This window comes from Labeo rohita, chromosome 9 (genome assembly GCF_022985175.1).
Source record: "Labeo rohita strain BAU-BD-2019 chromosome 9, IGBB_LRoh.1.0, whole genome shotgun sequence".
NCBI classification, from domain to species: domain Eukaryota; kingdom Metazoa; phylum Chordata; class Actinopteri; order Cypriniformes; family Cyprinidae; genus Labeo; species Labeo rohita.
In genome coordinates, this window is record NC_066877.1 from 37,152,227 (window position 1) to 37,174,716 (window position 22,490).

A 22,490-nucleotide genomic window follows, 5' to 3' on the forward strand; every position below is an offset into this window, starting at 1 on the left:
TTCTGTAATCCTGATGGGAATGTTACTTTTTGAATGTTCTCTGAAAGTTCTAAAACAAGTAACATTTAAAAATGCTAGACGAACATCCAATTAAAACGTTTCAGAAAGAAATTATGTTTGAATAATTTTGTGCTAATGTTTTGAGAACGTTATAAAAGTCCTGATAACTCCGAACAAAGGTTTTGGTAAAGTTACTGGAAGAATGTTTGTTCATAACGTTTGCATAAAGTATAAAAACATTATTTCTGAATTTTTTTTATCAGTCGTTTCTGTAGCGGAACGCAAAACTCAGTTTAATCTCACGTGGGTCTCATAAAGGAAAACACACGGAAGTCTGACGAACTCCAGCATCTCAGACAAACATGTGGATTTTGTCAAACATTATTCCCGTTCTAAAGCTTTATTTTGTCGGCCTGAAGGTTTTGCTTTACCAGCTCTTCCACAAAGGGTTTACGTTACCAGGTTAGTGCTGTCATTCGCGTTACACCCGCTGTGCAGTTTGGATGCAACTACATGATCTGTTATTATCAATAAATATACACCGAAAACACAGAACGTTTAAATTATGTTTGTTCGTCGCTTACTCGGTGTATGATTTAATGTTTTTTAATATTTCTAATAAAATCTCACGCATAAAATGTTGCTACTACACGACATGTTGCGACTTCGATCTAGTAAAATATCACACGTGTTAGCACCAGACGCTGTAAACAGTAAAAGAGCGTGAGCGAGCGCCCCGCCCCTCTAGCCAATCAGAAACACTCATTGCCTGTCAATCATTTTCGAGACAACGTGATTTGCTGGATTTCTCTGGGCGGGGTTTTACTTGCTGAAGAGGAATGTTTTCACAACTTTCATGATGTTTCACGTTTTTAGAGGTTAGGACAAAACGTGTTTGAAGTAATGTTTGTTAAATATTCTCATAACTTTATTAATATTTGATGTACACAGCTGATGACATGTAATTTGGATTACGTAATCAGATTCCAAAAATGAAGTACTTGTAATTAGATTAAATTACATTTGTAAAATACTCATAATCAGACTAGTTACTTTTATGAATTGCATAATTGCATATTATTTACACAATAGCTATAAATTCTTCATAACTTATTGATTCCCTGTAAGTTCTCCTTTTAATCTACTTTTTTTTTCTTTTTTTTTCTAAAGTAGCCTATTGCTTATCCAGTTTTGTGGACATTCACATAAAGATCAGTCAGTATTCAACACTGATTTGCAAAAAGCATTTCCAGCTTAAGAAGTCTTTTAACATTGCATCAACTACTGACGAACACCTTGATTTTAATTTGAATTATGACTCAGTGTGTTGTTTATACATGTCTTTGGAGGGCATTTGTCTTCCAAAAACATTAAAATGCTACATATTACTTCATCTGATCCCCTTACCTAATATATTTACTTGAAGTACCGCTGAGATTCTAAAAATAAATATTTTAATAATTACGTATCACATTTGCATGTTCATTGGTTCTGTGATGTTGGTTAATGGTCACATGAAATGCACGTAAACAAAATGTAACAGAATGTTTTTTATTTCGCAGTTTTGCCCAAACAGAATGGCAAGGTTGCTATAGTGACGGGCGGCGCCAGAGGACTGGGCTATGAGACGGTCAGACAGCTGACGGATTTGGGAGTTCATGTCATAATAGGTAAAGTCCAGCCGTACCATCAGTTCTCCTAATACAATCCACAGCCATTGAGCTCTGAGCCTCCGCTCTGCAGAAATGGCAAAAGTCGGTTTGCATCGTGTCATTAAGCCTCACGGAATGTTATTAGGATGTTGAAATAAGATTGTGGGGCCTTTCAGACGTCCCAGTGTGGCATTTGAGTCCGCTTTTGATTTATACGTGTAATATATGGTGGTACAGTTCAAGAAACGGTAAACTGAGCGTTCATCGTTGAATTTACAGAAAAATCGGAATATTTGTGACATGAAACAATTATAACCAAACAGAGTTAAGAGATGTCAATATTTTAAAATAAAATGTAAAAATAAACTTAAAATAAACTTATTTTATTTAACCTTTTTTATTTCATTAAACTTTAAAATCAAATAAACTTATATTTTAAAAACTATATATACATATAGATTAAAAACTATATATACATATTTTAAAAAAAGTGATTAAAACAACGAAAATGCACAACAAAATGACTAAAACTTTAACTAAAATTAAAATATTAAAAGTAAAAACAAATTTAAAATGCATAAAAATTTAACAAAATTAATAATTAAAAATATAGTAGTTGTGGGTTTTTCAGTAGTATTTTGCTATCTATTAATTATTAAATAAATATATTATTAAGTATATTATTAAATAATACTTATTTTGCACAGTATTTAATATGAAATTTTTACTGCAAAATTTTAAAAATAGACTGGAAAATTTTGCATATATATTTAATGCATCTGTGTAAAGATATATGCGGTTTTATTTTAGCATATTCAAGATATTATTGTAGCATTTCAATGAATGTAATGCATATTTAACTTTTAAGAATTTCCTACAAATTTTGGATGCATATAAATTTATATGCGTATATATTATAATAATATATAGAAAATACATAACATACTATGCTTATATTTCTGCATCGTATAGTTGTTTTTTCTATAATGTAGTTATATGCATATAGCAAATATACAAATACAAATATATATGCATGGTATATAACTTACTATAAAAAATGGAAATGCATATTCATGCATACAAATTTAAATGCATGTATTATGCATCTGCATATAGATATGTGCATACTAATTTAGAATACATTATAACATATGCTTACTATGCAATGCAATGTAGAGTATATATTTTCTTTATAGTATGTAAATTAACATGCATATGCATATACATTTAAGCTATCTATTAATTATTAAATAATTATATTATTAAATATATTATTAAATAATACTTATTTTGCACAGTATTTAAGATGAAACTTTCACTGCAAAATTTTAAAAACAGACAAATTTTGCATGTATATTTAATGCATCTGTGTAAAGATATATGCAGTTTTATTTTAGCGTATTCAAGATATTGTAGTATTTCAGTGAATATAATGCATATTTAATTTGTAAGAATTTACTACAAATTTTGGATGCATATATAATTAATGCGTGCACATAAAGATAACATGCATATGAATTTAATTGTGTGTAAATTTACATACTTTATAGAAAATGCATAATAGCTAAAACTAAAACTGACATAAAAATCAATAAAAACTAGACACATTTTAGAAAAAGTAATAAAAACAACAAAAATGTGCAAAAATGCATAAAAATGTATTCAAAATAAATAAATAATTAGCAAAATGAATAATTAATTAAAAATATAATAGTTGTTGGTTTTTCAGTAGCAGCTGCAGATACTGCTATCTACCAGTGGTGCATAAATAATACTTATTTTGCACAGTATTTAATATAAAACATTTACTGCAAAATTTTAAAAACAGACTGGCAAATTTTGCATATATATTTAATGCATATGCATAAAGATATGTGCAGTTTTATTTTAGCATATTCAAGATATTGTAGTATTTTAATATAATGCATATTTCACTTAAGAATTAAGGATTAAAAAAAAAACACTGGACATTTTGAATGCATATATATTTAATGTGTGTGCATAATGATAACATGCATGTTGCATACAAATTTAATTGCATCTAAATTCACACACTATATAGAAAATACATAATAGCGTGCTATGCTTATTATACTGTTTTTCATCAGTCAAGTGATCTAAAAATCTGAAAATGATTTATGCATGTGATGTATGGAGGTACAACTCAAGAAGCACTAAACTGACCATTTATCTTTGGGTATCCAGAAAAATAAGTCTGTTTTGTGACAAAGCAGCCTTAGTTAAAGAGTGTGCATAAATTGATTTTCATGTTTCAGAAACAAATATGAATGTGTGGTTATGAGTATTCCATGAAAATGCAGCTGTAATCTATCACAGATGTCATGCCTGCTGATTGTTATCTGTAATAATGTGTTTATTTATACAAAATTCAGAGGAAGAGATCTGACAAAGGTCTGTCACATCTGTACCAGCTGGAGCGACTTTTCTCAGCAGCGCTGCAAGAGCTTTTTAATAAAACACACAGGGAGATTCTTCACATGACTGCTCGAAATTCAGAATTGAAAAATTCATAGAAATTCAGCACAGTCATGCAGTCATTGCAGTACTCCAAATTCTGCAAGAAAAAACATTAATTTTGGCAAATTCATTCTCTGATATGTAAATTTGGGTTTTGAAGCACTATTATGAGCTCTTAACATCAAAGTGCAGTGCTTTGTGGTGCCAGTCTGGTTGCGCTCCCTCTGCTTCAGCACAGTTAATAGGAGCAGATAATTAGGTTATACTTTTAATTCCCAGATGCCAGAAATATTACCTGGCAAATGAATGCCTTTGGGCTGCGCTCTTAATTACCAACTACTCTTATTGAGACGCTGATAGTCAAGCTTCTGTGTTGCGCTCACAGTGTCGATATGTTTCATAACAAACAGTTATGAAATTCTGATCATATGAGCTGCGTTTCATGCTGCTGTAAAATGCAGATAATAAAGCACACAACTGTGATTTAACATGCAGTTGTTTTACTTACAGACACATTTACCATGCAAAAGGTTTCAATAATAAATATATAAATAAATGTATAAATTAAATAAATAATAATAATAAAAATTCAGCCAATTGCCAAAGCAACATTTCTCATTTTCTTTTAGTTGATCTTGATGCACCAAAATAACTCAAATAAAATCTGGAATTAAAAAAAATGAAAACTTTATAGACATATTAAAAAAAAAATAATAATAAAAATGACAAAAACACACAACAAAATTAATTAAAATGTAAAAAAAAAAACTAATTAAAAATATCAGTAAAAACTATATGATACTAAAATAACCCAGGAATTAAATGAAATTAAATGCATATAATACACAAATTAATATGCATACAAACTGACATAATATATATTGTATAGTATAGTTCTTATTTTCCATACCATGCTTATATTTCTGCATCGTATAGTTGTTTTTTCTATAATGTACAGTTATATGCATATAGATTTAAATGCATATCATATGCATATGCATACAAATTTGTATGCATATACATTTACAAAATATATAACTTACTACAAAAAATGTAAATGCATATTCATGCATACAAATTTAAATGCATGTATTATGCATCTACATATAAATATGTGCATACTAATTTAGAATACATTATAGCATATGCTTACTATGCATGCGATGTAGAGTATATATTTTCTTTATAGTATGTAAATTAACATGCATATGCATATAAATTTAAGTGCGTATAATATGCATATGCATATGCATACAGATATAGATATGCATGCAACCACCTAGTAACCGAATTGCAATCTATTTCCATTTATGCTTTTTATGCTTCGAACTTTCTAGTCTTTTTAAACCAAAAGGCTTTTTACTTGCTAAAATAGTCTGAACTATCAATCAGATGACAACAGGCATGTAGTAGATTGTGTGTGATTGTGTGAAATTAGTATGCACATATCTATATGCAGATGCATATTATATGCATTTAAATTTGTATGCATGAATATGCATGTACATTCTTTATAGAAAGTTCTATATATTATGTAAATGTATATGCATCTAAATTTAAGTTCCTATGCATTTAAATCTGTATGCACGTAAACTTTATAGAATGAACAACTATACAATGCAGAAATATATGCATAGTATGTTATGCATTTTCTATATATTATTATAATTTATATGCATATACATTTAAGTGCATATGTATAAAAAATAAGAACTATACAATACAGATTTATATGCATATTAATGGGTTTTATATGCATTTAAATTTATGTGCATGCATATACTGTACATTTACATATTTTATTGATAGTTTTATATATTATGTTAATGTATATGTATTCAATTTTATGCATGCATCAGTAAGCATATGTATATTAAATTCATTTAAATCTAAAATGAAAATATTATAGAGATATATTTTTTAAATGTAATAAAAATGACAAAAACACACAACAAAATTAATACAATTGTAACAAAAATATAAATATTAAAACAGAAAATATAAAAATAAAAGCTAATTCAATTTATTTATATGATACTAAAATAACCCAGGAATGAAATGGGTTTTTCAGTGGCTGTGCCAGATACATATATCTACCAAAAATGCATAAATAATACTTATTTTGCACAGTAACTGCTGTAAAACTTTAACAAAATTGACTACAAAATAAAAGAGAGATACAAATGTATTTAATGCATCCACATAAAGATATTTATATGTATGCAAATAAGAACTATACTATTCAGAATATAATAAAATATACGTGCACATATGCATACAAATTTAATTGCGTGTAAATTTAAATACTAGCAGTTAATTGAGCATTTTCTGATCTTTCAGCCTCACGTAATGAAACGGAGGGTCTGGCTGCTGTGAAGAAGATTTGTGAGAAGAACAGTGAAGCTCAGGGTGAGTCCGGCTTCATAACGCACATCAGATAACACACATACAACACACGTGTGCTTCTGTGTGTGTGGCTGATGATTGTCCGTATTGTCAGCTTTCTGTAATGACAGTAAGGCTGATGTCAAGAGACGTCTGGGTTCGTTTTCAGGTCCTGAGCCTCAAGGAGACTCGGAGACACAGAATGAATGCTAATGGAGCTGCAGTGAATTGATTGTGTTGAACTAACGAACAAAATGTCAGTAACAAGCTCAAGAGAAGGTCAAGAAAACAAGCGTGGAGTACATCGTGTGTAGTGCCGTCAGATTGCTTGCAAACCATTATTATGTCCGTCCGTCTCTTCACCTAAACATGGGTTAACAGGCGGTTAGAGCTGGGGATTTGATTCGATTTTGATTCACTAACTTGCGATTTGATTCAATTCGACATTGATTCATTTGGATATATAGGCGATGTATATATATTGGATATATAGGCGAATATAGTGCATATATTCATCAAAATGTTATTTTTTTCTCTAGCTTTGAGGTAAATGTGACATTATTGATCTCAAGCTGTTTTATTAAAATCTTTCTGCAGTTGAAACACTGATTGATCAATTACATGATTCATGATTGATTTCAGTTCTGATGTTCATTCATGTTTATATGCATATACATTTACATAAAATATAGGACTTTCTATAAAGAATGTAAATGCATATTCATGCATACAAATTTAAATGCATATAATGTGCATCTGCATATAGATATGTGCATACTAATTTAGAATATGTAATAACATCTAATATAATATCTCAATGGTACTAAAATAACACTGCAAATATCTTTGTGGATGCATTAAATATATATGTATCTCTTTTTAATTTTGTAGTCATTTTTGTGTTTTTGTCATTTTTATTACATTTTTAAAATATTTCTGTTTTCATTTTAGATCGAAATGAATTTAATATACATATGCTTATTGATACATGCATACATTTTTAATTGTAATTAATTAAATTAATTTTAATGCATATACATTAACACAATATATAAACATTTAAATATATGTAAATGTACAGTATGTGCATGCACATAAATTTAAATGCATGTAATACTCAAATTAATATGCATATAAATCGACATAATACATTGAAATAACAAAATATTCCATTATATTCTGTATAGAATATTCTTATTTTCATTCATATACGTATACATATGCATATAAATTATAATAATATATATAGAATTACATAACATACCATGCTTATATTTCTGCATTGTACAGAAATATTATATAATTAAATGCATATATATACATATGCATACAAATGTATACGCATATACATTTACATAATATATATAACTTTCTATAAAGAATGTAAATGCATATAGATATGTGCATACTCATTTAGAATACATAATAACATTTGCTTACTTTTGCATGCAATGTAGAGTATATATTTTCTTTATAGTATGTAAATTATCATGCATATGCATAAGTGCATATAATACGCATATGCATACAGATATAGATGTATGCATGCATAAAAATGTATATGCATATACAATATTTTCAGTTCAACCCTACCGTATTCAGCAGGAAATCTTACTTTAATGTGTTCGTTTCTATATGGGCACCTTAAAAGTTTTGGGTGTTTTTGAGCAAATCATGTTCTTGTGGAGCAGCGATGCTGATGTCAGTCCCGCTGTGTTCAACAGAGCCGGTTTGTTTGAAATCTTATTTGTACTGTTTGCTTGAAAACGTATCGGTGGTGTTTTGATGTTGCCCGGCAATGCTTTTGTGTGGACAAGCCTTAAAAGATTCGTTCTAGGTTTTAGTCAGTTATAAATCAGTCAGGAAAGTGCAGGTGGCCTCGTGTGATCCCTGCTGCTGTTTGCTGGAAAGAGATGAGCCGCGGGCTACGAAATGAGAGAAAATCTTAAACATAAACTCACTGGATATTACTTACTGTAAACCCATAAAGCTACTGCATTTTATTTGAGACACAAGGCCTCTGAATGATCCACAGTCTACTACACACTGTCATCTGATTGATAGTTCAGACTCTTTTAGTAAGGTAAAAAACCTTTTGGTTTAAAAAGGCTAGAAAGTTGGAAGCGTAAAAAGCATAAATGCAAATAGATTGCAATTTGTTTAATAGGTGGTTGTGTATGCATGTAAATTTGTATGCATGCATACATGCATGCATATATCTATAACTGTATGCATATGCATATTACATGTTAATTTGCGTACTATAAAGAAATTTGTATGCATATGATATGCATTTAAATATATATGCATATGCATGTTAATTTACATACTATAAAGAAAATACATACACACTCTACATTGCATGCATAGTAAGCATATATTATGTATTCACATAATTCATTAGTATGCACATATCTACATGCAGATGCGGATTTCATGCATTTAAATTAGTACGCATGAATACGAATTTACATTGCATTACATGCATAGTAAACGTGTTATTGTGTATTCTAACTTAGTATGTACATATCTATATGCAGATGCATATTACATGCATTTAAATTTGTATGCATGAATATGCAGTTACATTCATTATAGAAAGTTTGAATATGAATTTGTATGCATTTAAATTTACATGCATATGTATGGATATATATATATATATATATATATATATATATATTTAACGTCAATTTATATGCATATTAATTTGTGTATTACATGCATTTAAATTTATGTGCATGCATATACTGTAAATTTACAAATGTTATTGAAAGTTTTATATATTATGTAAATGTTCATGCATATACATTTTTATGCATGTATCAATAAGCATATGTGTATTAAATGCATACATACTTTACGCTGTATATAAATATATATGCATGTGCATATATATGTCTATATATGCATTTAAAATGATTTGCATATAAGTTGCATACTATATAGAAATGAAATACAGCACACTTTAGGAATAGTGAGTGTAGTATGTTAGGATGTTCTTCTGAACATGTTGTTTTTAAAAATACAGTTTTGTTAATGCTGCTGATGAACCTGTTCAGACAGGATCTTATTCCTGAGCGCTCCGGACCCTCCAGCGATCTTCACACGACAACTGAACGGGTCTGTGAGCGTTTCTGTGTCACAGCGAGAGTCGACGTCTATGACACTAAAAGGCACGAACGCTCTCGAGTCGTTTGTCCCGTAAGCGTGTGGGTCAGGGGAGGCGGTGGGACACTATGAAGGGCTCATCCATCTGGATGGGATTCCACAAAGTTTCAGCACCAAATTAGCAGCATGAGTCACTCTAGATGAATGATTCATCTCAGCGCTTTCGCAGCCCGCAGTGCCGTAAATCGCTCTAAACCTGCGCGAGGGGATCGAGCGCCTCTGCTCGCGTGCGTCAGCGCAGACGCTACAGCTGCCGGCTCTTATCTGCTCCAGATGAAGCTTTGGCGAGAACGACTTTCAGACTAATCTCAAACCCAATGCCAATGAGCGAGAAGAGATTGAGGAGTTACTCAGTTCAAGCAGATTTACCGCCGTTAAAGTACTTCTGTCTCAGAGTCTGGAGTGAGAAAGTCAACTTAAGTTGAAAGTTTGATAACGTCGTGATTCAGAACATTGACCTGTTTCATTGACCAGGTTCCCATGTTCAGGGAAAACCTGGGAATATAAAGGGAATATCAGGAAAATCAGGTTAAAAATTGTTGCTATTTTATTAATTTTTGTTTTATAAATATTTATATGAATTTTTTTTTTAGAATTATACTAATTTTAATGACTTCTAAAATAAATAAAACAATAATAACAATTTTTGTTACTTAAAATAAACTTGGAACTAAATTCATTTTTCATATAAATACAAAATATTTATATATTTTATTTTATTTCAGTTAAACTTTTATTTTATTTAATGGTTTTAGGTTTAACAAGCATTTGTCGTTTTTTTAGGATTTTACCCATTTTAATGACTTCTAAAATAAAATAAAATTCAATTCAATTATTTTTGTTACTTGAAATAAACTTGAACTAAAGTCATTTTTTAATATAAATACAATATATATATATATATATATATATATATATATATATATATATATATATATATAATTTTATTTTAGTTAAACTTTATTTTATTAATTTTGTTTTTTAATGGTTTTAGTTTTAAAAGTATTTTATTATTTTTTTTAGGATGTTACTCATTTTAATGACTTCTAAAATAAAATAAAACAATAAAATGTTTTTGTTACTTGAAATACATTTTTATATACATACAAAATATGTATATATTTTATTTCAGTTAAACTTTATTTTATTAAATTTATTTTTTAATGGTTCTAGTTTTAACAAGCTTTTTTTCTTATTATTTTTAGAATTTTACTAATTTTAATGACTTCTAAAATAAAAAAAAAATAATAATTTGTGTTACTTGAAATAAACTTAAACTAGAATAATGTTTTATATAAATACAAAATTTTATTTCAGTTAAACTTTATTTTATTACATGTATTTTTTTGAATGGTTTTAGTTTTAACAAGGTGTTTGTTTGTTTGTTTGTTTGTTTGTTTTTTAGTATTTTACTTATTTTAATGCCTAAATGCCTATTTTATAAAATAAAATAATAAAATAAAATAAAGTAAAATAAAATAATTTGTGTTACTTGAACTAAAATCATTTTTATATAAATACAAAATATTTATATATTTTATTTCAATTAAACTTAATTTTATTAAATTTATTTTTTAATGGTTTTAGTTTTAACAAGCATGTTATTAATTTTGTAGCATTTTGCTAATTTTAATGACTTCTAAAATAAAATAAAACAAAAATATTTTTTGCTACTTGAAATAAACTGACTAAAATAATTTTTATATAAATACGAACTTTTTATATATTTTGTTTTACTTCTGTTTTTTTTTATTTAACTTCTTTAAAACTTTATTTTATTACATTAATTTTTGTAATGATTTTAGTTTTAGTCACTAAAATATAACCTTGGTTTACAGGGCTGAAAAAAGTGTCATGAAAATTAGTAAAATCTTTAAAAAGTCATTGGATAATTTGTTCTGAATTTACTACCGTGTTATTAATGTTGAATCTCAGTCTCCATTATTCAGCTGATATTGATAATTCTGAGTTATTATGTTCTGTAATGTATGTGTCTGGGAAATGAGACGTCTTTAACACTCATATCTCTGATTTATTTCTCTCTGTTTCTGCTCATGATAAATCATTTCATTATTGGCTTTTAATGGAGTAGTTTGTCATCAGTGTGGTGTTTAAAACAAACCTACAGCACCTGTTCTCCAATCAGAGTCCAGAAATGAGAGCACATAGAGGTGACCTTGTTTGGACATATGCAAATGAGATGCAAAAAAGGTGCTTCCTGTTATTCTCATTGGCTAGTGCATGAACTGCTTAATTTCCTTATGCTGCAGAGTCACTGACTTTACTGTTACATGATTCAGAGGAATGTTTGTTCATACCATGCCAGAGCGGAAGCTGAATGTTCCCTTGTTAGCTGGAATTGAATTAAATGTGAAATATAAAGTCTAAATTTGTTTTAATTGAAAATTGCCCCATCAAACTTTTAAGTAAAACATTTGATAAAATAATAAAAATGCATTGGTTGTCTCATTCATTAAATTTGAATTTTACAAATGCATGGCACCTTAATGCTGAACACTGATTTAATTAATAATACAATATACAAGTGCATGCTTTAAAAACATGCAGTCCATCTTTGAATTAAAGGAAAATAGCAAGCAGACTTTCAAGTAAAACATTTCACAGAACTGCAGTGTTATGTTGGAAATAATAAAAAACACAAGCATGATGTTTGAACTAAAGATTTTGCACATTTTGTATGAATGCATGCCACCTTGATGCTGAAAATGCATGCTGTAAAAATATGCAATTTAGCTGGAAATATGCACGGCACCTTGATGCTGAATATTGATTTTAATTAACAATACAATATGCAATTTATTAAAAAATATGCAATGCAATTAAATTAAAAGAAAAAAAAAAAAAAGTTGGAAATATGCATTGCACCTTGATGCTAAATATTAATTTTAAGTAACAATACAATATACAAATGCATGCTATAAAATTATGCAATTTATAAAAAATATGCAATGCAACTGAATTAAATGCAAAAAAAAAAAAAAAAAAGAAAAGAAAAAAAAGTTGGAAATATGCACGGCATCTTGATGCTGAATATTGATTTTAATTTACAATACAATATGTAATTTAATAAAAATATGCAATTTAATTTAATGCAAAAAAAGTTGGAAATATGCATGGCACCTTGATGCAGAATATTGATTTTAATAAACAATACAATATACAAATGCATGCTGTAAAAATACGCAATTCAATAAAATATGCAATGTAACTGAATTAAATGCAAAGAAAATGAAAAAAAGTTGGAAATATGCATGGCACCTTGATGCTGAATATTGATTTTAATTAACAATACAATATGTAATTTAATAAAAATATGCAATGCAATTTAATTGAATGCAAAAAAAAGTTGGAAATATGCATGGCACCTTGATGCTGAATATTGATTTTAATTAATAATACAATATGCAAATGCATGCTGTAAAAACCAGCAATTTATTAAAAATATGCAAAAAATAAAAAATGTTGCAAACAAAACAATATGCAAATGCATGCTGTAAAATATGCAATTTGTGCAAAATGTGCAATTTATTAAAAATATGTAATGCAGCTGAATTAAATGCAAAAAAATAAATAAAATTTGGAAATATGCATGGCACCTCTATGCTGAATATTTTAATTACCAATACAATATACAAATGCATGCTGTAAAATTATGCAATTTATTAAAAATATGCAGTGCGACTGAATTAAATTCAGAAAAAAAAGGGAAATATGCATGGCACCTTGATGCTAAATATTGATTTTAATAATAATACAATATGCAAACACATGCTGAAAAAATATGCAATTTGTTAAAATTCAGTTGTAGTTGTTATTATTATTAGTCAGTATAGAATTTACAATTCATTTTTAGTGCATAATTTACAAATAATTCAAACTATTAAAGTAAAATTTCAAGGTGAATCTGACAAAATATATGGTGGGATTTTATCCAGTGCAACAGACTAAATAGTGAAAGTGTCTTTATGTGGTGGTAAATAGTAAGGAATTGATGCTGACAACCAAAAAAGAGAGTTATTTCTATCTGATGAAAGATTATGAATTCAAAACATGTTTTTCTTGTGGAATAGCACACATAGTACAGTCATGGCAATAGACTTTCCTTCAAGCTATTAACAGTTGCCTGTTTGCAAAAGCTTTACCCTGATACAGAAATCTCTGAAATTTCCGACAGCAGCAGCTTTCTGAGGAAAACGCGTCGGCAAAGCCCAGAGGCGACGCTCTTTTGATTTCTTTAAACTGAGATCCGTTTCAGAGTTAAATGGAAAGAGCTTTGAGCGGCGAGGGGATATTTTGACCGCCTGCGTCCGGCAGAAAACATCTCGTCAGGTTTGTGAGCGCAACGCCGTTCTTAAAGCGCTGTCGTCATCGTCCTCTGAAGGGCGCTTAAAACGAACTAAACGAACCGCCAGATGCCCTTCAGGTCCGGCCAAACATCTCCGCGACGGCTGGAATAATAATGGAAGTCATTGTGAAATAAATAAGGAACACTGCACCTCTGTAATGCAGCCGATGCTGCGATTAGACGCTTTTAACTTGAGCTCAAACTGCTGAAGTTCATCATGAACCGGCAGCATGAATAAATAACATACTACACATTCATTTATTTATTTATATATTGGCATATGTGAAATACTGTAATAAAAAAAAAAACAGATTTAGAGAATCTATTAACACAACTGACTGTTTTGAGTGCTTTTTTTGCTTGTTTACCACAATATGACATTATTTCTGAATCTAATAACAAAATATACACACTGATGCAACTTAACAGTCAGTTTTTGATCAGAAGTATTATTTTTAACTAAAACCATTCCCAAACATTTTGTTACTTTGAAATAAATTAACGGTTAACTGAAATAAAAATAAATATGTGAATATTTAATTTGTAGTATATAATATAAAAATTTTAAAATATGTGAATATTTAATTTTTTTTAAATATAGAAAAACATTTGTAGTATATAATATAAATAATAAATAAAATGACAAAAACTCACCAAAAAATTCTAAAACTAACTAAAATTAAAATAAGTTTTAAGTTTTAGTTTTATATAAATTAATATAAAAAGTAGTTATTTAGTTTTAGCTAGTTGCTATGGAAACGTCATTTATGTTTAGTTTTAAATTTTAAGTACTAAACTAAAACTAAAAAAAAAATCCAAAATGACTAAATCCTTAAAAAAAAAAAGAATATTTAAAAAAAAAAAATTATATATATATATATATATATATATATATATATATGATATATATGAAAATATGGGAAGAATAGCTGTTTTGAATAGTTGTTATATATATATTTCATGTATTTAAAAATAATTAAAATGGCAAAAAATCATTTATTTATTTATTTATTTAAAAATAAATGATTTAAAAATGTGAATTTTTTTTTTTTTAAATATAGAAAAACATTTTCCAGTATATAATATAAATAATAAATAAAATAAAAATTTAAAAACTAATTAAAATGACAAACTCACAAAAAAATTCTAAAACTAACTAAAATTAAAATAAGTTTTAGTTTTACATTTTAAGTACTAAAAAACTAAAACAAAAAATATCTAGCTTTATATATATATATATATACATATATACAATTTACCAGTTTATAGTAGTTACAATATATATAAATAATATATTTCAAAATAATCTTGACAGTACTTTTGCACTTTAACAAAAATTCAGATGAAAAGCAGAAAACTAAATAAATACATTTCTAAGTGTTAAACTAAATTGTTCTCTCAGCAATCCAGTTTTGACCTGGTACAACTTACAGTAAGGTGTGACTTATTTTTAGGAAAATATAGTACATCAAATGTGCAATACACAGAGATACTGTGTCCCACAATGCTCTGCAGTGCGACACTTGATGCTCCATTACTGTGTGACAAATGATGAAGTCTGTTTTTGGCTCATTGTTTGCTGAATTACACATGCATCATAAACGAGGAATGCATTGCTGTTTTAATGCGTATCACAGCGGTTTAAGGCATGCGTTGCGGTCCGTGAGCGTGTGTTGCGTGACGCGTCGATCGTCCCGCTGAGCCGTGTTTGAGTGTTTGAGTGCTTTGGCTCTCGCTCTCGTCTGCGCTCGTCACATCAGCGGAGCCGCGTGTGATGGTGTTTCTCTCTTCAGAAAGACCCATGAATCCACACAAGCCTCAGTCCGGGTCAGAGGTGATGAATGGACCGGGCTAATGTAGAGCTGCTCGTCCTCCATCTGTCTTCGTGTGAATGCGCTCGTTTAATGGGTTTAATTGAGCGACATGGACAGGAACGCTAATGGAAGTCTATAACTGTCTTCATAACACCGGTAATGCTGCGACGGGCCTTCCTACAACTGGAAATCAAGCATTTTGTCTTGTTCTGCTGCAGAGAATGATGGGAAATGTAGTTTGGTCACAGAAGCTCTGACTGATCTATTGAACTTTTACTCTACGCTGCTGTTCAAAGGTCTGGGCTAGTGCTTTTGTAAATACTGTTACAGTTTTATTCATTTTGAATCAGTCTTTATTTTCATATTTTCTGTTTTTGTTTTTTTTTGTTTTTTGTTAGTTTTATTTATTTTGTTGTTGTGCATTTTTGTCACTTCTAGTAGCTTTTGTATTTTTAAAATGTTTATATTGTTTTTTTAAATTTATTTATTTGTGTTTTAGTATTAGTTATCAAGTTACAATAAATGCAAAAATATCTTTTATATATATATATATATATATATATTTATTTATTTTATTTCAGTTAATCTCTGCTTTTTTTTTAAGTTGCAGTTTCAGTTAATTATAATAACCCTGGTTTGGAGTTGGTAAGATTTTTGTAATGTATTTTATTTTTTTTTATTTTTTTTTTGCTTTTATTTATTTATTCATTTATTGTTGCTATTTTGAGTTTTTTTTTAAGCAACACATTTTTTATGGATTTTATGAATTTAGTTTTAGTTGCAGTTTTAGCTAATTTTTGTAGGATTTTTGTAATGGATTTTATGTTGATTTTTTTTTTTTTTTTTTACTTTATTTATTTGTTTATTTTGCTGTTTTTAGAGTTTTGGTTAAGTTTTAGTTATTTTAGTACATCAAGTTGAACTAAAATGAGAAACATTGCTATCAAAAACGTTTTATGGCTTTAGCTTCCTTTTTAATTAACTATACTGGTTTGGTGTTAAAATTTTTAAGAAGGTTTTTAATTTTAAAAAACGTTTTTGCATTTACTTGATTAAAACTACTGTAAAATTGTGAAATATTCTTATAATAAAACAGCTGTAATTTATTTCTGTGATCCAATCTGAATTTTCAGCATCATTACTCCAGTCTTCAGTGTCACATGATCCTTCAGAAATCATTTTTTCCCTAATCATGTTTTTTCAGGATTCACAGATGAATAGAAGTTCAAAAGAAGAGCGTTTATTTGAAATAGAAATCTTTTGTGATATTTTCTTCCACAGACAGTGTGTATTTGTGATTGTGGTCAGATAACGGTGTTGGCTGTGTTTGTTCTGTGTCTCCCTGCGGCGTCTGTGCGGTGTTGACTGTATTAAAGTGTGAATGAGGTTAAGTCTGTCCCGCAGGCCTAACACTGCCGCTTTACTGCCGTTTCATCATCTCTCGTGATGCGCTCGAACCGAACGCCGTCTGTCCTCCGGCTCTGTTCGCCATTTGGACGGCAGATTTCCTGAGGTTTAATGAATGCTGTGGCGCTGCTTAACTGCATTTACACAACTAATCACTTCAGTTTTCAGTTTTAGTTAAACTATAATAATCCTGGTTTGGGGTTGGTAAGATTTTTATTTTTTTAATGTCATTTCATCTGTTTGATCAAACTTACATAAAAAATTGTGAAATATTATTACAATTTCAAACAGCTATTTTCTATGTGAATATCTATTAAAATATAATTTATTTCTGTGATCAAAGCTGAATTTTCAGCATCATTACTCCAGTCTTCAATGTCACATGATCATTCAGAAATCATTCTAATATTCTGATTTGTTTTCAGAATTTATTGGCATTCAAAAACTGATATGTAGTTATTATTTCACAAACATAATTTGCCTTCTGTAGAGCTGCCGAAATTGAAGTTGTTTTATAATTGATGAATTTTGCACTGTTATTATCATTAAGTATATCTAAAAACTAACATTATAAAAAAACTTGAAATAATATAAAGATGTACGTAAAGTAAATTATTTTAAAAAAAAAAACTTGTTTTTTTAATCTATAAATAAAAATTCAATAAAATCTAATTCAAAATATTATTTATTATACTAATAAAATCGAAATTCAAAATATAAACAAAAACTATATTATGTCAGTGATACTAAAATTGACTTAATGTCAGTTAACTAAAACTAAAGTTTAAACTAAAACAAAAATAAAATAAAATAAATGTTAACTAAAAATATATCAAATTATAAAACAACTCACTTTATTTCAACTATAAATGGAATATTAGCAGAAATATTTGAAATAAAATATTAAAAACGTAAACTTATTTTTCATTTTTAGCTACATAGGCAACATGTATCATTTTCATTTAATGTACTAAAGTAACTAAAACTAAAAATAAAACAGAACAAATTACTAAAACTGTAACAAAAATTAAAATGAAAACAAAAATTATGACAATTCAAAATATAAATATAGCTGCAAGCTGTGATTGCGGGGCCAAGCACTGAACAGGCAGAATGAGGAGCTAAGCAGGGCAAGGTGCAACAGACCAACTACAACAATGAGTAATTAAAGCCATTTTAGGATGATATCAGTTGAAATGGCTAAAAAATTATAAATACAACCAATAATAATATAATTTGGTGACTTATCACTTTTGACCAATAGGTGGTGCTGTTTTCAAATTGATGTGATGTGTTCTGTGTGAGGTGACAATGACCCACACAAATTTTGCTGTCATTATGTCAAAGCTTTACAGAGATACAGCCTCAGAATCAATTTGGCATCAAGCCTAAAATTTGTAGTGGTGCTGTACGAAAACAGTTTTATCTATCAACACCAAGTCCATAACTTTGTGTCAGCACAGTCGGAAGATGCTTTACAGAGATACAGCCTCAGATGTAGTTTGGCATCTTTCCAACAAATTTGTTGATGCGTTAAACGAAAACGGTTTCGTATATAGACACGAAATCCATAACTTTGTGCATGGTCTGAAGATGATCCGAGTCCAATTTGGTGAAAATCGGACCATTGGTCTAGGAGGAAAAGTAGGTTTTGTACATTCATGAAAATGGCAGACAGGACGTTAATTAAATTATGGCATAATTGGTATCAGTGTTCTCAGCATGATCCAAGGAATATGTCAAGACAAGTTTCATTACAATACGCTAATGTAAACAAAAGTTATTAGCATTTTTGGAAATTTCTTTATAACCTTTGGCCAGAAGTTAGCGCTGCCTAATTTTAGACTAATAAGACTGATCAAATATAATGTTAATGTCATTAAATCTCTATGAGGAGTTTATTAAAAAATGTCACTTCCTGTCACCAGCAGGTGGCGCTATGGCTGTATGTGAATATAGTCACGAGCGTATGTTCAGGACAGGACTCTTATCAAACGTGAATTTTGGTGCCGATCAGACATTGTATGCTTGAATTATAACAACTTCCGAAGTTTGTCAGGCCGTCACGGACACAACCTTCAACGAAAACTCAAGATCTTCACAATTTAATGTCATAAAGGGATTTAGAGTAGATGGACCAAATTTGGTGTTGATCTGATTAAATCTCTAGGAGGTGTTTGTTTAAAAACAACGCCTGAAAAAGGCAAAAACGGCAAAAAAACTTGCCAAGATAATTCAAAGTAACAGACTTCCTGTTTTTTTTTTGTTTTTTTTGTAATTTTTTTGTAAATTTCTTTATAACTTTTGGCCAGAAGGTAGCGCTGCCCCCAAACTTTTTGAGTACTGTCAGGGCATGGTGCCAAAGACACATCCATAACGATACGTCAATGCGTTCATAAAATATAACATGTTTTAACAAAATTCAAAGTACCTGAAAATTAGTTATGGTTCGACTCGGCATGATGCACCGAATCTAAAGAGACCAGCTTTGTGATTTTTTTTTTTTTTTTTTGGCCGAACCATTCAGAAGTTATAAGCAAAAATAGCCGAAACACTGCAAGTAGCCTCAGGTCATGCTTGTTATTGCACACACCACGTTTGGTCTCAATACACCAAACCGTTGCGGAGATATAGCCTCACAACCATTTCTGCGCGTTTTTCGTAGAATTCGTTTGCGCATTATTCGAGAACGGTTCGACTAATCGACTTAAATTATAAACTTTTTGCCAGCATCGTCTGAAGATGATCTGAGCCAATTTTGGTGAAAATCAGACAAACCGTCTAGGATGAGTTCGAAAGTAGGTTTTACAAACAAAAAATTATAGAAAGAAAACCTAAACCTTATGATTTTTGAATTTTGGACTTTATTCGACTCGGCATGAGCCAAAGATTCAATCTGATTTTCAATCTGTGACTTACGGTTCAAAAGAGAGAGTGAAACTTTGGACAAGTGGTGGTGCTAGAGCAGGGTTCCCGCGGGTCCTTAAAAAGTCTTAAAAAGTCTTAAATTTAGTTTATCAAATTTAAGGTCATAAAAAGTCTTAAATTGTACAAGAAAGTCTTAATTATGATTAAGAGGTCTTAAATTTTAGGCACGGGAAGACCAGAATTGCGATACAGCTTAGTGTCACGATTAAACTTCAAAAGGCTGTGATTTCGTTAAATAAACACGAGCGCTGTGCGTTCAAAGTCCGGTGCTGAGCTGCTTTGTGTACTGCGGTTACCGGGGAAACACATGTCTGCAGTTCCGAATGCGCCATCTGCTGCCAGAGACTGAATGTGCATTTTCAATAAGCCTGTTGTTTTGAGTAGAGTATTCTTACAGTACAGGAGGCTGTAGTTTCAGAACCGCATTTTTAGGACCCTGTAATTTTTTTAAAATTATTTATTTTTATTTTATTTTATTGTATTTATTTATTTGTATTATGTATGCATTAACAGCTCATACTATTTATAGCAGTAGCTATTCAATTCTGTATATTATTATTTTTAAGGAAATACTGAATTTAGTTGTTTAATTGTATACACTTAATTATTGTCCTAACCAACTCCTAATCCTAAACTTACCCCTGAGTAACGCTCTTGAAATATTTAACCTAATTTATTTCAATATATTCTAGACTTCAGTTCATTAGCCGCTGCGCTTCATGTCTGACGTGTGACCCACTTAACAAAGTGAAGTAAACAGTAAAACAATTGCTGTACAAATTAGTGTGTTTATTAGTACTTTAATAAATTTAAAATAATTTGAATACAAATACTAATTTACAACATCCAACAGCACAATTAACTGTTTTGGACAGTTTAATGGGCTAAATGGAGATTGCTGACACCCCTTTGAACACTCAACTTTATGTCAGCTTTTACATTAAAAATAAGATAGAAAGATTAAAAAAAAAAAAAAAAATAGTTTCAATGGATCTAGTCTTTGCGTCTGTTTGATGTTTCTTTGTTGGAATGGAATTGCTAGATGGCGCTGTCTCAAAAAATAGGGTCCCAGAAATGTGGTTTTGCAGGAACATAGTATTGGGGTTGTTTTTGTTCAGACCAAAGCGAAAAGCGACCCATGTTTTTACCCTGTAAACATGCAGAGCTGTAAATGTGAACTGGTGGATCATCAAGAAGATAATTCATCATAAAAATCTAAACACTAACATGTATTTGTATATTTTTTAAATTAATATAATAATTTATTGATAATAATTGTTTCAATTAATAAAAGGAATACTTTTTTCTATTTACTTAAAAATTGACACTTTAAAGAAATGTGAAATGTATCACTTTATAAAACCTTTTGTTTTTGTGAAAAATCTGAACTGTAAATCGTTTTTTACAGTAGTTTACAGTCATTTTACAGTTTAATATTTAACCATAGACATTGCCTTACCCTGCTCATATGGTATTAATTTTATTTGTGCAGGTCTTAAAAAAGGTCTTAAAAAGTCTTAAATTTGAGCTTAAAAATCCTGCAGCAACCCTGTAGAGAGTTTGCTATGCTATAGCAAATTTGGTATGGTTAGTGTTGGGACTGTCCTCTATCAGCGTGCCAAATTTCACAACTTTCCCGTAAGCGGTTCTATGGGCTGCCATAGACTCTTGCGTAAGAAACGGAAGAAGAAGAAGAAGAAGAAGAAGAAGAAGAAGAATGCCAACGGATACAATAAAAACTATAATAGTATATCAGTGCTACCAAAGTGATACTGTGACACTGTACCTCAATATGCACATCTGATGTGCAGTTTTACTTGATGCTACATGTGTCAAGCAAAATTGTGCTTATTTTTCAGATATTGAATGCAAATTTTTTGTGCTGTTTGTTTTTATTTTGGCTACATAGGCAGTGCGTTGAATATATATATATAATTAAAATGTATAAAATATGAAAAAATAAAAGAACAAATGATGGGGAAATATAACAAAATAAAATATGCATTAAAAAAACAAGGTTGTGTTTAGCCGACTGACACAGAGAATGTGAGAATATGAAGTGTAAAATTGTTATAGAAGTATGAGTATGTGAGGGATTGTGGGATTTCAGTGTCATCGCCGCTGCAAGCGAATACTTTCTCTGTGACGTTAAAAACAGGAGCTGTCATTGTGAGTGTGACTTTATATGCGCTCGATTGTTGTGAAAATGGCTGGGGGTCAAAAGCTTTAGTCATTAAAGCTCCTCATAAACCTGTTGAGACAGGATCAACCTTCGGCTGCAGATCAACA

General features: G+C 29.6%; 1 protein-coding gene across 2 annotated transcripts in view; it reads left to right on the forward strand.

Moving 5' to 3' along the window:
- Nucleotides 1-299: 299 nt before the first annotated feature.
- The window catches only part of LOC127170476 (dehydrogenase/reductase SDR family member on chromosome X-like), a 37,612-nt gene continuing 15,421 nt past the window's right edge, over nucleotides 300-22,490 (forward strand). For both annotated transcript variants that reach the window (XM_051118441.1, XM_051118442.1), the window contains exons 1-3: nucleotides 300-462; nucleotides 1,563-1,670; nucleotides 6,471-6,539. In XM_051118441.1, the coding sequence (XP_050974398.1) occupies nucleotides 363-462; nucleotides 1,563-1,670; nucleotides 6,471-6,539 (277 nt within the window). In that variant the 5' untranslated portion in view covers nucleotides 300-362. The remainder of the gene's footprint in view (nucleotides 463-1,562; nucleotides 1,671-6,470; nucleotides 6,540-22,490) is intronic.